The sequence below is a fragment of the Alligator mississippiensis genome, chromosome 7, assembly GCF_030867095.1.
Source record: "Alligator mississippiensis isolate rAllMis1 chromosome 7, rAllMis1, whole genome shotgun sequence".
In the NCBI taxonomy this organism is placed as follows: domain Eukaryota; kingdom Metazoa; phylum Chordata; order Crocodylia; family Alligatoridae; genus Alligator; species Alligator mississippiensis.
The window spans coordinates 13,977,009-13,994,242 of record NC_081830.1 but is presented as its reverse complement, the minus strand read 5'-3'; the positions used below and the strand labels follow the sequence as shown (position 1 = coordinate 13,994,242).

Sequence of the window (17,234 nt, the reverse complement as noted above, 5' to 3'; positions counted from 1 at the left end):
AAGAGGAGATTGGATAGATATCTGGCTGGGGTATTATGATCCCAGCACTCGTTCCTGCCCAGGGTGGGGGGGTCAGACTTGATGATGTGTTCAGGTCCCTTCCAACCCTAGAAACCATGAAACTATGATACTCTTTCAACCCTGTGCCAGACGCAGGATCATAGCTATCCACATTAAAAGCCATGCTTACCAGGTTAATAAAAGCAAACAGGCAACCCCACTTCCTATGGAGTCAAAATCCCCAACTTTCATTTCAGCCAACACCCAATGCTTCTAAAGGTGGTAAAAAAAAAACAACCCCTGTGACCCATGTAGCAAAAGGAAGGGGAAAGAAAATCCTTCCTGATCCCATGCAGCAAACAGCAAAGACCAGAGGAATTGGAAATAACCAGAGAAGAACATGGATGTAGCGATTCCTAGATCATGCCTGACCAATACTTATCCATCCCCTTGAGCAACTTCAATGATGGAAATTGCACAACACCTTAATTAGTCTACTCCACTGCCCCATTGGTCCACTAGTGAAGAAGTGCTCCTGACACCTAATAGGAACCTACTTTATTGGGGTTTTGGATTTTCTCTCTTCTCCCCGTCTTTACTTCCCTTTGTCATGCTTCCCTCCAGCCCTTGCCCCCATTGCTTCAGAGCTCCAATGCTAACATGTATGTGGACATCTTTCCACTTTTCTCCCCAAGCTAAGGTCAGTATGTGTCAGCCTCATCTGCTTGTCTACCACTTGCTACCATGTCATTGTACCCTCTCTTTCTACCCATGCATCCACCTGGGCTAGTGTGCTCTCCTCCATTGCAGTACTTAGGAAGAAAGAGCAGACAGGACTCTAAAAATGAACACCGTCTCACTTCCTGGGGAGTCTTAGAGTCCAAACCAGGGAGCTGACCAGGGGATGGGCCCATGTACAAGGCAAGAGTGATAAATCACAGACTAATACAAAAGTAGGATTGGAAGCAGCTCTGGTGGTCCAGGCCCCTGCTGAATCATCTTTCACAAGCTACACAATCTGTCCCTTATGAAACCTTCTTTAAACTGTTTCTAAAATTATGCAGATACCCTGTCACACCACTACAAGGTATATTGCTCACAGTCACTAAAACTGCCATAATTTGCCATAGGTGAAAGGAGGAGATGAAGGCTGTCAGCACTCGTGCAAGTGCTTTTAAATACATTCAGGATATACCAAGAAGACAGCACTCCCACCCCATTACAGAGAAAGGACCCTTGTCACCCACAAGTCTCGACCCATTGGACTCTGTGGTAAACTTCCTTCCTGCTCCCAAATGTGGTGATTGGCAGGTCCATGGGTGGAAAGGAAAACTCTTTTGCCTGGGCTGCAGTCAACACCCAGGGCTGCTGAAGAAGGCAGGGCTGTAGGGAGATGGGGACCCTCACACCCTTAGCAACAGGAGGGGAAAAAATTCTCCCCGTCCCCACGTTGTGACTAGCAAAGCCTAGAAACATCAGCCCCATGATAGACGCAGCCTGTTACAAGCCACAGAGAGATCCTCTGACGTGTGGTCAGCAGTAGGTCCAATGGGAGACTATGGACAGTCCTTCTGGCTTCAATATCTGTGAATCCTGCGTGTTTGCCCATGGGCTCTGCTTCTGAGCTGCACAGGGCTCTAAGGAAACAGTCCCACAAGACCTCCCAACATATACATAGACAACTCATGGACTGCGACCTCAGTCCTTTCATTGCAGTAAAGCTCGAAGTAATTACACATCCAGCTCTTCTTCAGGGACTCATCATTTTGGATCAACTCCTCTCAGTTCTGTTGCAGAGTGAGGAGTGCACGCCCCCGAGAAACCTGCACCCCTGGCATCTAGATAGCACAGTGATGGGGGCACAAGAGACGGGAGGGAAGAGTAGATGGTCATCAATGAAACTGCCCTGGCATTCAAGGATTTAACATAGGAAACTGAAGACAAAACCATTAAAACAAGTGCAGTAAGTAAAATATTCAATTCCATAATGTTTGGGTTTTAATAGAGAGGATCTTTTAGAAAAAATAAATTAATTATATTTAAAATTATTTCAGAACTTTATTATCCATTTAATAATATTCCTACAGTTGTTAGAAAAAGTAAGCATAGAAGTATTCTCATGAAGAATAGCAGATTTCTGTCCTGAAATGTTTACCATTTCTACAGTAATTTAAGTGAGAGGGGAACCAGGACAGCAGCCCAAAGCGCACTGCCTTTGTGGAGGAGGAAATAGCCGTGACCACAGGTCGGCAGCATGGCAGGCAGAGCTGCCCTGTGCATCACAGCCTGCCCTGGGCTTGGAGCTGCCCTGCTAGCATGTCTCCACCTTTATCAGTAACCCCTGTAGTACCAAGAGTCATCTAGTTTGCTGGCCACTGAAGATTTTCAGACTAAACACATAAAGAAAAGGTCAAATATCTTTGAAGTATATGAGTTACAAAATACAGAGACCATGCAGGGATGTTGACAGCCAAAGCTTATATATATTTCTGAGATTTGAAGCCAGTTTGAACACACAGCCTTGTGCACATCCTGCCAGACATTTGATGGCAATCATCCCAGCTGACTTTAGAACCTGGACACAGCCAGCGTCTTAAGCTCTGTGTCCTAGGAAAATGGAAATACTATGGGATGACCTTTTTGACTTCATAATATCATGCTCAGCTGCCCATGGGTAAGATTTAGGCACCAACATTCATGAAATGATAGGATCTGAGGCTGTAATTATTCCCTTTTCCCAATTCACATGGACTTGCAATGTACCTGCACTGCATATGAACGGGCAGGGCCCCTTGGACTAGAAAGGAGCTAAGCCAGTTTATGCCAGTGTGACAGCGCACTGACATCTTCTCCACTTTCACAGACGTGGGAAAAGTATGAGCACAAGTGAGTGGCAGTGACAAGATGTCTGCCAAAGCTCTGATAACATATCTTTCCTGTCCACTTTTTCAATGAAATGCCACAATTATCGAAAAAAAAAATTAAATGTATCTTGAACAATAATGTCACTTAAGGAAACCTGTTTTCTATCAGAAAACTCCATTTCAACTGAAAATCAGGTGGACCTCTAAAACAATCAAGTCAAGGAGAATTGTGGCCAGGAAAATGGTGTTTTTTCTCTTGCTTCCTCTTCTCCTCACACAGTCGTTCCCTTTCCCTCCACAGGCATCCCAAAAAGCACTCTGGATGAGGATGTCCAATTGCACCGCGGTGACTGAGTTCCTGCTCCTGGGGTTCTCCAATGCCCTGGGATTGCACATCTTGCACTTGGCCACTTTTCTAATAATATACCTGGCAGCCCTGATTGGCAATCTCCTTGTTATCACGCTTATAGCCTTGGACAGCCACCTCCACACCCCGATGTACTTCTTTCTCCTCAATCTGTCCATGCTCGACATCGGATCCATCTCTGTCATTGTCCCCAAATCAATGGCTAATGCCATACTAAACACCAGGCTGATTTCCTACTCTGGATGTGTCACCCAAGTTTTTTTCTTCCTCTTCTTCATTACAGCAGACCTCTACATCCTCAACGTCATGGCTTATGACCGATACATCGCCATCTGCCAACCACTTCAGTATGCGACAGTGATGAACAGGAGAGCTTGTCTGCTAATGGCAGCCGCGGCCTGGAGCGCTGGTCTTCTGTTCTCTGCCCTGCACACGGGGAACACCTTTAGGCTGCCCTTCTGCCACTCCAACATCATCAACCAGTTCTTCTGTGAAATCCCCCAGCTCCTTAGGATTTCTTTCTCAGAAGTGTTTACTAGTGAAATTCAGATTATTATCTTTGGTGCATGTTTAGGTCTTGGTTGCATTTTGTTTATATTTGTGTCTTATATTCAGATATTCACTACTGTACTGAGAATGCCCTCTGAGCAGGGACCTCATAAAGCAGTTTCCACCTGTCTTCCCCACCTCATTGTTGTCACCTTGCTGGTTAGCACTGGGATGATTGCCCATTTGAAGCCCACATCTGGGTTCCCATCAGCTCTGGACCTCGTGGTGTCTGTTCTCTATTCCATGATCCCACCAATGATGAATCCTGTCATCTACAGCATGAGAAACAAGGACATCAAAGCAGCTCTGTGGAAACTGGTGAGATGGAAGTGGTTTATTGTGACAAAGGTGTCAGTTATTCTCCAGTGACTGTGGTTCCACTGAACATCTTTATAGAATCCATCAACTGTGTTAATACAGACTGAGTTCCTGCTCCTGGGGTTCTCCGATGCCCTGGGATTGCAGATCTTGCACTTGGCCACTTTTCTTATAATATACCTGGCAGCCCTGATTGGCAATTTTCTTGTTATCACGCTCATAGCCATTGACAGCCACCTCCACACCCCGATGTACTTCTTCCTCTTCAATCTGTCCATCCTCGACATTGGATCCATCTCTGTCATTGTCCCCAAATCCATGACCAATGCATCAAAGCAGCACTGTGGAAACTGGTGAGATGGAAGTGGTTTGTTCCAACAAAGATGTCAGTTATTCTCTAGTGACTGTACTTCCACTGAACATTTTTATAGAATCCATCAACTGTGTTATTAATACGGATTAATTGAACCAATGTCAGTTGTGTTCCTTTAGTTTTAAATAGCCTCTGTATCTAATTTTAAGCTTGTGTCTCCCTGAAGTAGTTGGTCTCTAAGATGCTGCTCTGCCCTAGCTAATGTATTTATATCTGTTGAATTTTACCTTTGATGCTGTCATTTGTTACTGCACTGTTGCAACATCTTTTACATACCTCCTATATCTCCTTTTGTCCCTAGTGGAGAATATGACTGTTTCTTTCTCTGTTCTGGGTTAAAAAGTAGGGCCTGGATGATTGGACTGTGACGTGGATAGAAAACTGGCTGTAAGGTTCAGGTGAAGGCGTAATAATCAATTGCTCAATGTAGCTGGCAGCCAGTATCAAGTGGAGTTCCCCAGATGTTGGGCCTAGAACCAGTTTTGTTCAATGTCATGATTGACAAGTGGGAAGATGGCATAAAATGCACCCGCAGCAAGTTTGCAGAGGACACTGTGCTGTGGGAAGTAGTAGATATGCTGCAGTGTAGTGCTAGTGTTCAGAGTGAACTAGAGAAATTGGAGGATTGGACCAAAAGAAATCTCATGAGGTTCAACAAGGACAAGTGCAAACTCCTTTGGACGGAGCAGGCTGGGGCTGCCTGGCTGGGCAGCAGCTCTGCAGAAAAGGACCTGGGGGTGACAGTGGACAATAAGCTGAATATGAGCCCGCAGTGTGTCCTTGTTGTACAGAAGCTAACAGCATAATGGGCTGCATGGGTAGGTGTGTTGCCAGCAAGTCAAGGGAAGTGATTGTTCTCTATTCAGCACTGGGGAGGTCACATCTGGAGTCCTGTGCCCAATTGTGGGCCCCCCACTACAGAAAGGATATGGACAAATTGGAGAGAGTCCAGCGGAAGGTGACAAAACTGGTGAGGGGGCTGAGGGACATGACTTATGAGGAAAAACTGGTGGAACTGGGCTTATTTAGTCTAGAGAAGAAAACAATAAAAAAGGATTTATTAGCAGCCTTTGACTACCTGAGGCGAGGTTTGAAAGAGGATGGAGCCAGACAGTTCTCAAAATAGTGGCACATGACAGAACAAGGAGCAACCATCTCAAGTTGCAGCGAGGGAAGTTTAGGTTAGATATTGGGAAGCATTTTCTCACTAGAAGAGTAGTAAAAAAAAAAAAACAAACAGGTTACCCAGAGGTGGTGGAAGCTCTATCTTTGGAGGATTTCATAACCTGGCTAGACAAAGTTTTGCCTGCGATGATCTAGTTGGGGCTGGTGCTGTTTTGAGCAGGGGTTTGGACAGAAGTGACCTCCTGAGGTCCCTGCCAACTCTAGCTTTCTAGGACTCCATGATTCTGTGACATCATCTTGTGGTAGGACACTGGGTGTCTGCCACTTTAAGGGCCGAGCCAAGCAGCCAGCAGGTGCTTAATTGCAGCAGCCATTTTAGATCCTTGGCTGCCTATATAAACAGGGCAGTTTGCTGCCAGCAGGCAAGGTAGTAACATTGCCTGGCTGCAAGGCTGCTTGAAGCATCTTGGAGATAAGGGAGGAGCTGTAGGGGATGGTTTGGAGGCTCCTGGCCTTGGGGGTGATCTTAAACTGCACTCTGCTGGGAGTGGGTGGACTGGTGGGGCTCTGAGTGGTGTGGGAGCCCCCAGGAGATACCAGGCTAGTTGCCTTTCATTGGGGAGGTGAGTAGGCGTGCCTTAGCCCCAGCCTTCACCTTCGGGTGGGCCATATAGCATCAGAGTAGCGTAGGCCAGGTAAGCTTCTGGAGGTGCCTGAGCCTGCTGGGGGAGTGACCCTGCAGGGCCAGGCACACTTCCAGGAACACCTGAGCTGGGAATGGGGGACCTTGCTCCCTAAGTGCAGGCAGGAGGCGAAAACCCAGCCAAGGCACTCAACTGGTCAATGCTGGGGCCAGGACTGGAAGGGTCAAAGGGGCCAGGGGCCTACCGCAAGGGACATGCAGAAAGAGCGAAGAAGCTCGGGGTCCTGACTGGCCTGAACCTGGGCCAGGGCTTACGGAAGCCAAAGGTCCCATGATTTGGGCAAAGGGGACAGTTGAGCCAACTGCCTGAGATGCCATCTGCGAGGCCAGGGCTACGGTCTAGTGGCAGAACGGAGCTGTGGAAAGGCCACCCCCCACAATATCAGGGTGTACAATGGGCATCCTCCCACCTTAATTAAGGATTTAATTAATTAGCAGCAAGGCATGGCGAGTGAGACAGGTGGGCAGCATGCCCAGAGGCAGGTGGGAGAATAGCCCTGTGGCTAGCTAGGCACTCGCACTTTGCCACACATCTATATACACTACCACATGACTGGGGCACAAATACTTGATCCGTAAGGTGCTGGAACATAATGGCTGCCTACGGGTGTCCAGATGGCATGTGTTTTAAATGTAAAGCATCCCTAGGATGTGATGAACTGTTCTCTTGAGCTTTTCCTCCTAAGGTACTTACCAATAGCCCTTAGAAGGAGGTTAGAGAAAATTGAATAGGACCAGTACATAGCCACTTTAGATTGATCTAACATGTTCTGACACCTTCAACCCAGGTCACTGGATACAAGTTAAACTTTTTCCAAACATTGCTATTTCTTTTTCCCATCTGATGCCTTAAAATAGTATCACTCAGGGAAGTAGTATGGAAAACTGTGAGTCACAGGTAAGAGAACATTTTGGGAACGGCTAGCTCAGTTAGTCTTCCTTATGCTAACTCAAACTAACTTAACACCATTAAAGGCCTGCTAAAATGACTGATGCAAGATAAAAGGATTCAAACTTAACAGGAGGTCTACATTGTGTATGGTACCACTGTGGGGCCAACCCAAGGTTTCTGGGCTGCCTAACTGGTTATTTTTGTGTGTAACCAACTGAAATATTTTAGTTGGTCTCTAATGCTAATACTTGTTTTCTCAAGTATGTCATGATTGGTTCTGAGGAAATTAAAACATCCCTTGATGATTGCTGTTTCTCCAGTCACTAATCCATTGTAGAGGTGTCATACATGACAATATAATTATTTTGGAGTTGAGCCTTGTATTTGGAGCAGGGTTTCAGTCTTTGAACTGCGCATGAGGAGTGAATTGTGGACCCCCGCCTCCCCCCCGCAACTCGCAGATCTTTTTTCTGAGTACAAGATTGGTTATCTTGAAACATTTCAGCTAAACTGAATTTAGGAGTCAAAATGGAATGGCACCTATAGGCATGTACTACCCCTCCCAGAGATCATACAACAATATATATGGACAGAATACAAATTCTCAGCTTGCAATTGTGCATCTAGAAATGCTGAACATGTGCTGAATGGAAAACCTTTTAAGGTTTTGATTTTCATAATTCCCTCCCTCCACCAATTTTAGAGATATTTCTAGTTGATGAAAAAAATATTATCAAAGAAGTCCAAATGGGATCTGCTACTTACACAGATCACAAAAAACAGTATTTCCTTTTGACTTCAGGCTATAATAAAGGGAAGCAATATAGCTATTCTGTAAGCATACATTAAGTAGTCTAAGATAGGGCAAAGTTTTAGCATCATGGAAAGACTTTGAGTTAGTATCACCTGTAGGATGCCTATTTATTAATATAATAAACTCTAAACCAATAGTAAGCTGAAAATAGGTAGTGGATCACACTACCATCTTTGTCAATGGACTGTGTCAGTGCACAGTTCCTGTACTTGTCATCACTACTTGTCTCTCCAAAGCAGACACAATGCTTTTGGTTGTTAATAACTGATGCATCATAAAGCTTTGTTCCCAGCAGCATGCCTCAATACAAGCCTGCCTGGTTCGCAAGCATATTAAAGTTATACCCTTCTAGGATGTCAAAAAAGGCCTGGGAACATGTCATTTTCCTCCATAGTATAAAAGAGAACCTCACATTTCTAAGTCAAAATACAGTAGCAAATAATACCCTTCTTCCATCAGCAGGCAACACCCTTCATCCCCATCCAACCTGTTTATCTGTACGCACCTCATTAATGAAACGGAGCTCAAATTGGTTGCAGGAGGGAGGTTGTTTTATATTTGTCTTCTTGTTAAAGAGCCCTTGAGATTTTAAGCTCAAGAGAATATCATAGACTTCTCTGGAACATGCAAGATGGTCACACAGTTACGATTTACTCCTGCCTTGACTAAGTAGTTCCTACACTGTGGGGGTTTCAGTGTTTCAAATCAGGATGTGTGTGAAAGAAAGCCAGGCAGTGAAAATGGAAATGGAAGCATCAGGGGGAAAGGGACAGGCTGGGGTGGGAGTGGGGGGTGGGGGGGAAGGGGGATGTAGCAGCACAGGTAAAAGTTCAGACGTATCTGGGCAGTCAGATGTCTGGCAGGTCGCAATGTGTCCGAATTCCAGTGTGTATATGGAGTCCATGAGTTTCTGCACCTACTACCTAGGAGACTGATGAAGTGAAGTTCATAGGCCCGGCTGTGAAAAGTGGTTTGTAATTTTTCCCTCTCAGGACTGGGCCTGAGAGACTGCGGGGCACAGTGGTTTTTTGGTGAGAAATGTGCCCCGCAGGTAGTTGGGTATTGTTGCGTTTGATAGATCCTGCTGTGCAGTGTGTGGGGGCACTGGAGATAGTTGGCAGGTTTTCTGTTTTGAGCCGTAGGAAGTTGGCTTCAGTGCTGGTGATGAGGTTAGGTGCTTGTTTAATGTACAAACCACTTTTCAGAGCTGGGCCTATGAACTGCACTTCACCAGCCTCCTAGGTAGTAGGTGCAGAAACTCACGGACTCAATATACACAGTGGAGTTCTGGCACGCTGCGACCGGCCAGACATCTGCCTCCCCAGGCACCTCTGCACTTTTACCTGCACTGTTACACCCCCTTTCCCTCCTCTCCCCACCCAGCCTTTCCCTCGCCCCAATGCCTCCATTTCCATTTTCACTAACTGGCTTTCTTGCCTGCATTGCATGTCAGGCCAGTCTCTGGCTTCTTTACTCTTCCTTCCATCCAGGACCAGGAGACACACCAGCTGCAGGTACTTCCTCATCCTGACAAAGGGTTTTTCAACCCAAAAGCTTCCTAAGAGATATTTCTTTGACTATTCCATTATCCAATGCAACATCTTTACTTCTTGCTTTCAATTCCTTTATAACAAGAAAGGCTCTGTGACAGTTTGGCTAGGCTACCAGAGATGCTGCTGGTGCTACTGGTGCTGATTGCTGAGTTACCCAAGTCATTTTTACCTGCTGCCGTTTACAGTGGTGGACTGGACTGAGGCTATAGGGGAGGAGGAGACCTTACTGGGGCACACTGCCATGTTGTGCAGAGGCCCCAGTGCCAGGAACGGCACACGTGAACACACACACTGTGTCACCCACCCATGTCATGAGTTTTGCCTGCTTGCAGCCACAGGTGCAGGGCCCCAGAACCCAGAGTCCCCCTGCATCTATCTCCTTGAAAGCTGGCAGGCTGTGTGGCCACAACAGGGCCTAGCAGGCCTGTAGTTTTCACCCCCAACCCCGTGCCTTAACACGCACGGTGTCATCTATGTCCTGAGTTTTGCTTGTCAGCAGTTTGAGGTGCAGTTTCCCAGAACCCCCTGCACCTATCGCCTTGAACCCTGGCAGGCTTCATGCACTCTTCAGGAGCTACCATCTCTGCAAGTGTAATCTGAATCAGACAAAACATGACAAAGTTATAGATATTTCATTGATTCCCCATTATACTCTATGACTGAATCTCCAAATCTCTCCCAGTCAGCTCCAAACCTTCTGAAGCCGATTTGGCCAAATCGAATCAGAAACGTGATCCGAATCTCTGAATCAAATTGCTGGCATACGAATTGGCCAAATCTGAATCTGAATTGAATAGTTCCCTATTCGCACAGGCCTATCATATCAGCCAAGCTCTTCCAGTGTCCTTCAATGAGTGAAGGTGTCTATTCCCCTGTCCCTCCTTTGTCTCTCTTCCAGAATGAACTGATCTACCTTGAACAAGGGTAACCAAATTTGTAGTAACAGGACCTTGTACAGTGGCTGTAAGTCTTCATTCTCCCATCATAGATTTCATAGATGTTAGGGCTGGAAGGGAAGTTGAAGATCATCAAGTCCAGCCCCCTGCCCGGAAGCAGGAAGCCAGCTATGGCCAAAGGATCCCTGTAAGATAAGCATCCAAATGTTTCTTGAACGAGTCCGGAATAGGTGCCTGCACCACTTCTGGAGGGAATCTGTTCCAGGCCTTGGGGGCTCGGACAGTAAAGAAATTTTTCCTTACGTCCAGCCTAAAACAGTCTTGGAGGAGTTAATGACCATTAGTCCTTGTTATCCCTTTTGGGGCTCTGGTGAACAGATGTTCCCCCAAATCCTGATGCACATCGCTTATGGCTAGGCAGCCACCAGGTCCTCCCTGAGCCTGCGCTTTTCTAGGCTGAAGAGTCCCATGGCTCTCAGCCTATCTTCATGAGGCCTTTTCTGCTGCCCTCTGATCATGTGTGTGGCTCTTCTCTGGACTCTTTCAAGCTTCTCGACATCCTTCTTGAATTCTGGAGCCCAGACTTGGATGCAATACTTCAGCTGTGGCCCCACCAAGTCCGAGTACAGCGGGAGGATGACACCCTGACATGGACTTGAGAAGCATCTATAGATGCAAGCCAGAGTTTTGTTTGCTTTACCAGCTGCGACATTGCATTGGTGGCTCATTTTCATCTTGTGGTCAATCATGACCGCAAGTCTCTTTCAGCCATGGTGCTAGCAAGCGTAGCAGCGCTGAGCCTATAAGCTTGCTGCAGGACTTTTCCCCACGAGGTGGAGTGCCTTGCATTTATCAGCATTGACTGTCATCAGGTTTGTATCTGCCCACTTACTAAACTTATCCAAGTTCGCCTGGATCACTAGCCTGTCCTCAGGTGTGGACACTATGACCCAAAGTTTAATGTCATTGGCAAACTTGGCCAGTGCACTTCTAACACCAATGTCCGCATTATTGATAAAGATGTTAAAGAGAACCGGTCCAAGGACAAAGCCTTGGGGGATGCCACTGGTCATGAAGTGCCATAATGATTCGCTACTATCGACCACTACTCTCTGGGTCCAACCTCAGAGCCAGTTTCCCAGCCATCACAGTGTGGTGTAGCCAAGGCCACAGCTGGCCAATATTTCTATGAGGAGAATATAGGACACCAGCTTGAAGGCTTTTTTAAAGTCCAGATATATGTTGTCAATCTCTTCTCCCTTGACAGCTGATAGGTCACCTAGCCATAGAAGGAGATGAGATTGGTCAGGCAAGACCTACCCGTGACAAACCCATGCTGGCTGTCCCTCAGGATGTTGCCATCAGCCAGCTTATCAAGAAGGGTCTCGTTGATAATTTTCTCCAGAATCTTACCGGGGACTGAGGTCAAGCTGATTGGCCTGTAATTCTCAGGACTTACTTTCCACTCTTCCTTGAAGATGGGTACCACATTGGCCTTCTTCCAGTCTTCATGTATTTCACCATGAGTTTTCCAATATTTTTGCCAATGGTTGGGCTATGACACCTGCCAGCTCCTTGAGTACTCTAGGGTGTAATCTGTCAGGACCAGCTGACTTAAGGGTGTCCAGCCTCTCAAGGTGATCCTTTATTAAATCAACACCAAGGCTGGGTATAAATACGCCCTCACCGTGGCTGCTAAAGCCTGCTAAGTTTATGAGAGATAGGTGCAGGGAGTTTGGGGAAACTGTACCCCAAAATCTTGAAAGCAAAACTCATGTCACATATAAATGTTAAGCCACAGCAGGGTCAAAACTGCAGCCATGCTAGCCCTTGTGGAGGTCACAAAGCCTGCCACATTTCAAGGAGATAGGTGCAGGGTTTTGGGGGAAACTGCACGTCAAGCTGCGGACAAGCAAAACTCATGACGGGGTGATACTGTGCGTGTTAAGGCGCAGCAGGATGAAAGCTGCAGGCCTGCTAGCCCCTGCTGAGGCCATGAACCCTACAAACTGTCAAGGAGATAGGTGTAGGGCTTCTGGGTTCTGGGGTGTACATCTAGGGCTCAGTGAATAACTGTGTACCAGGGCACCCTTGGGGAAAACTAGGAGTAATGGTCACAGTCTGCACACTCTGGTTGTGAAGTAATTTTTCAGAATGTTGAGCCTGAAATGATTGTGAAATGATCTTTCAGGCGTTTGTGACCATTACAAGTTTTCCCCAAGGGTGCCCTAGTGAACAGTAGTTCTGGTTAGGAGGTCTGTAGTAGATTCCTACTATGGTGTCCCCTGTGCCATGTTCCCCATGTATTTTAACCCAGAGGGATTCCAGTCATCCTCCCTGGATGCCAATGTCAATCTGTAGAATTGAGATGCCACAAGAGGCACATGCGCGCTTGTCTGGACATGCCCATTATGCCCATGCTATATGAAAAACAACTTAACATTCTTCTGAACATCTTGCTCAAGGCTCGCTTCACTTCTTTGTTCCTTAGAGTGTAAATGAAAGGGTTTAGCAGTGGAGTTATTATAGTATTAAAACTGTTGATGAGTTTGTTCATGTCCAGTGAATTTGGTGCAGAAGGCTTGACATACAGAAAAGTGGTGGAACCAAACCAAATAGTCACAACAGTGAGATGGGCAGAGCAAGTGGAAAAGGCCTTTCGCCAGCCTTGGGTTGACCGTATTTTCAATATGGTTGAGATTATGTACATGTAGGAGATCAAGGTTACAGCACATGAGGCCACGACAACAATAATTGACACAAAGAATTCTGCCAACTCAACAAGAGTAGTGTCAGTGCAGGACAGAGCTATCAAGGAATCCATGTCACAAAAAAAGTGATTGATGATGTTAGGGCCACAGAAAGACAGCCTGGATATTAGGAATACCATCAAAGAGATACCCAGAAAACCACTCAGCCATGCGGCAAAGGCCAGCTGAGTACAGAAGGTGTTGCTCATGAGGGAGCTATAGCGCAGGGGGTGGCAGATAGCCAGGTAGCGGTCATAGGCCATAACAGCCAGTAGAAAACACTCTGTGGAGCCCAGGGAGAAAATAAGGAACAATTGCAAGATGCAAACAGTGAAAGAGATGGTTTGGCTGTTTCCCAAGAGGACGCCCACGGCTTTGGGGACACAGGTTGTGGTGTACCAGATCTCCAGGAAGGATAGATTGCAGAGGAAGTAGTACATGGGGGTGTGGAGACATGCGGTGGTCCACACCAAGGCTATGATGGACGCATTCCCTGTGACCGTCAGGGCATACATCACTGAAAACACCACACTGAGGGAGAAGCGGAAGTACCACGTGCCAGGGAATCCCAGGAGGATGAACTCTTGCACACTGCTGTGGTTCCCCATGATGACCCCAGCCACACAATCCACCTGTAAAAACATGAGCCATCACAAGACATTTAAACATCTAGAACAGATTTCTGTGTGGTGTTTCACATGTAACTTCTGTCCAAGTATGGTCACCCCTTCAATCTTCTGTTATTGAAGCAGGGGAAAGTCAACGGTCAACAGCACGCTAAGGTGTCATATGATGAGGGTCCCACCTCCTCCTCCTTGCTGCTTTTCTTGTGACTCAGTGGGCTTGTCTACATGAGACCCTTTACTAGACATTAGAGCAAATTACTGCATGTATGTGTCAGTGTCTACACATGCAGATGTTTACTGCACTGTGATTTGCTCCAATCATGAGTAAATTTGCTACCTGTCAATACAAGTAACAAATTTACTTGCAATAGCTTACTGCACTGTATGGCACATGTAGTTGACTGACCGGGAGAAAAGTCATAGACTGTACGGCCAGAAGGGACCTTCGAAGATCATTGGGTCCAGCCCCCTGCACCAAGCAGGAAAGATAACTGGGGGTCAGGTGACCCGAACAAGGTGACTGTCTAGTCACGTCTTGAAGATTTTCAGGGTAGGTAACTGTACCACCTCTGGAGGGAGCTTATTCTTCAGTCTTGGCACCTTGACTATGAACAAGTTTTTCCTAATGTTGAGCCTGAATTTGGGCTGTGTGAAGCTTTGGGTGGTAATTCGATTCGGCCTGATTCAGTGGCCGAATCTCCAAATCTGAACTGAATCGGGGGACCAAATTAAAGGTATGAATTGATTCAAAGCTCTCCAAATCTTTGGCAAAGATTAGGAGAGCTTTGATGATTTGGACAGGCCCTGGTGGCTGCAGCAGGGAGCTGCAGCCACTCCAAGCTGGTAAGTACTATGGTGGGGGAGGGGGCCATAGGGGGGGACCGCTCCTGTTCCCCCAGCCCCTACATGACAGTGCCTGCCTGCCCCAGCTCCTGGTACTTTAAAAAAAAGCCCTGGTGATCACTGGGTGCTGCCGGGCAGGGGGGCGATCCCCACTACCCCATGCTCCATGGGGGTCTCTGCACGAGCCCCCTCAACCCCCTCTGCTCCCTCCCCCCCCCCCCCACAGCTGCCCTGCCTGCCAGGGCTCTGGCCCTTTAAGAAAAATAAAGGTGAGAAAAGCCCTCAGACTCACCACCCCGGATGCCACCTTAGGGTTTTGGGGGCTCATGCAGAGCCCCCCACATGGTGCGGGGCAGTGGGGGAGTTGGGGGTCATGCAGAGCTCCCCATGCAGCATAGGGTAGTGGGGGTTAGCAGGGATTGCCCCCCCACCCAGCAGCACCTGCTGAGCTGGGGCTTTTTTTCCCCCAAATGCTGGGAGCTGAAGTGGGCAGGACAGCCATTGCCCGCTGAGAGAGAGGCGGGGGATGCGCCTGGCCTGACTGATTCGGAGATTCGGCTACTGCTGTATGTCTGCCCCACACCACTGAGCTCAGCTCCCAGTGTCTTGCAGTCCCATGAAACTCAGTCTGGTGGTGGGAAGCAGAGCGCAGAATCAGCTCTGCCCACCTCCTGCCACCAGGCTGAACTCCATGGAGCTGGTGGAGCCGATCCGAGTACAGTCAGGTGGCGTGAAGCAGGCAGAGCTAGTGCTGCTCTTAGATCAGCTCCACCAGCCCCACGGAGTGCAGCCTGGTGGCGGGAGGCATTGAGAGCCAACATTACTCCAACATTACTTCAAAGTCACTGGCATTTAATAGCATTTGAAAATCAAAGCCCAAATTCTAGGGTGCAGGTTGTAGCTGTGTTGGTCTAAGGACATAGACAGACAAGGTTCTTTGGGTAAATACGATATCTTTTATTAGACCAACTCAAATAGTTGAAAATATTCTTCTTAGCAAGATTTTGGGGAAAAAAAATAATTTATCAGGCTCCGGAAGTGTCTTTGAGGTGGGCAGTAGGTGAGAGACAGGTGCCCATTTACAGCCCCCAACCTGTCTCTCACTTACTGACCAGCTCCATATACATTTTTACTGACTGGATTTTTTGCATATGTACTGGTCTCTGGCAGCTTCACCACTCCATCCAGGAAGAGCACAGACAATCTGCAGATGCTTCCTTAGCCTGACAAAGGGTGTTTGTGCCCAAAACCTTGCTAAGAAGTTTTCCAAGTATTGGAGACCAAATTCTAGTAATTTGTCTTCTGGTAATATGCCAAGCCACCATATTATTAAGAATTATTAAGTAAGCATTATTTTCCCCATTTTACAGGTGAGGGAACTAAGGTGGACCCATGAATAGCTTTGACCAAAGCAATATGACATATGGACAGAATGCAAGATCTCAGCTTGCAATTGTGACTCCAGAAATGCTGAACATGTGCTAAATTGAAAACCTTGTAAGGGTTTGATTTTTTGAGAACTCCCTCTGTCCACCAATTTTAAAATTTTAACACAAAGGGAAATATTTTCAGTTAATCCAAAAATAATTACCAAATAAAAAGTCCAAATGGGATCTGTTACTTACACCGTTCACAAAAAACCCCCTGCATTTCGTTTTGACTTCGTTATATTAAAGGGAAGCAATATAGCGATTCTGTGAGCGTACATTAAATAGTCTGAGGTAGGGCAAAGTTTTAGAATGATGGAAGGATTTTGAGTATCACATGAAGGACGACTATTTATTAATACACTAAACTTTAAATCAATTGTAAGCTGAATATAGGTAGTGGACCACACTACCTGTTTCATCAATGGACCGTGTCAGTACACATTTCCTGTACTTGCCATCATTACTTTTCTCTCCAAAGGAGACACAATGCTTTTGTTTGTTAATAAATGGTGCATCGTCAGGCTTTGTTCCCACCAGCATGCAACAATACAAGCACACCTAGTTCTCAAGTGTATTACAGCAACTTTACACCATTCTCAAATGCTAAAAAAGGCCTGGAAACATGCTGGAGGGATGTCATTTTTCTCCATAGTAGAAAAGAGAACCTAACACTTCCATGTCAAAATACAGTAGCCAATTCCACCCTTCTTCCATCAGCAATCACCACTTTCTATTACCATCCAACCTGTCTATCTGTACATACCTTGTTGATGAAACGGAGCTCCAAGCAGTTGCAGGAGGGAGGTTGTTTTATATTTGCCTTCTTGTTGAAGAGCCCTTGAGATTTGAGGCTCAAGAGAATTTCAGAGATTCCTTGGAACATGGAGTATGGTCACAGAGTGAGGATTTACTCCTGTCTTTGCTAAACACTTCCTACACTGTGGGGGTCTCAATGTTTCAGTTCAGTCTTTCTCTAGTCTTTGGTTTCCCCAGGCACAACTTGACCATTCAAACTCATTCAAACTCATTTATATGCTGCAGAAAGACATATTTACCTGTATGAAGACAATACAAATAGCACTGCTGTGGAAGCGCTACCATTTCAAAAGAGATGTAAGCTTTGGGACTGAA

General features: G+C 46.6%; 1 protein-coding gene across 1 annotated transcript; it reads right to left on the bottom strand.

The window, feature by feature from the left end:
* Nucleotides 1-12,782: 12,782 nt before the first annotated feature.
* On the bottom strand, nt 12,783-16,986 carry LOC106738676 (olfactory receptor 6F1-like). The gene is made up of 3 exons (XM_059731704.1): nt 16,867-16,986; nt 12,931-13,836; nt 12,783-12,809 (listed from the first exon to the last, which is right to left on the bottom strand). Exons 1-3 carry the CDS (start codon nt 16,984-16,986, stop codon nt 12,783-12,785), a joined length of 1,053 nt encoding a protein of 350 aa, XP_059587687.1.
* Between the last annotated feature and the right edge of the window lie 248 nt (nt 16,987-17,234).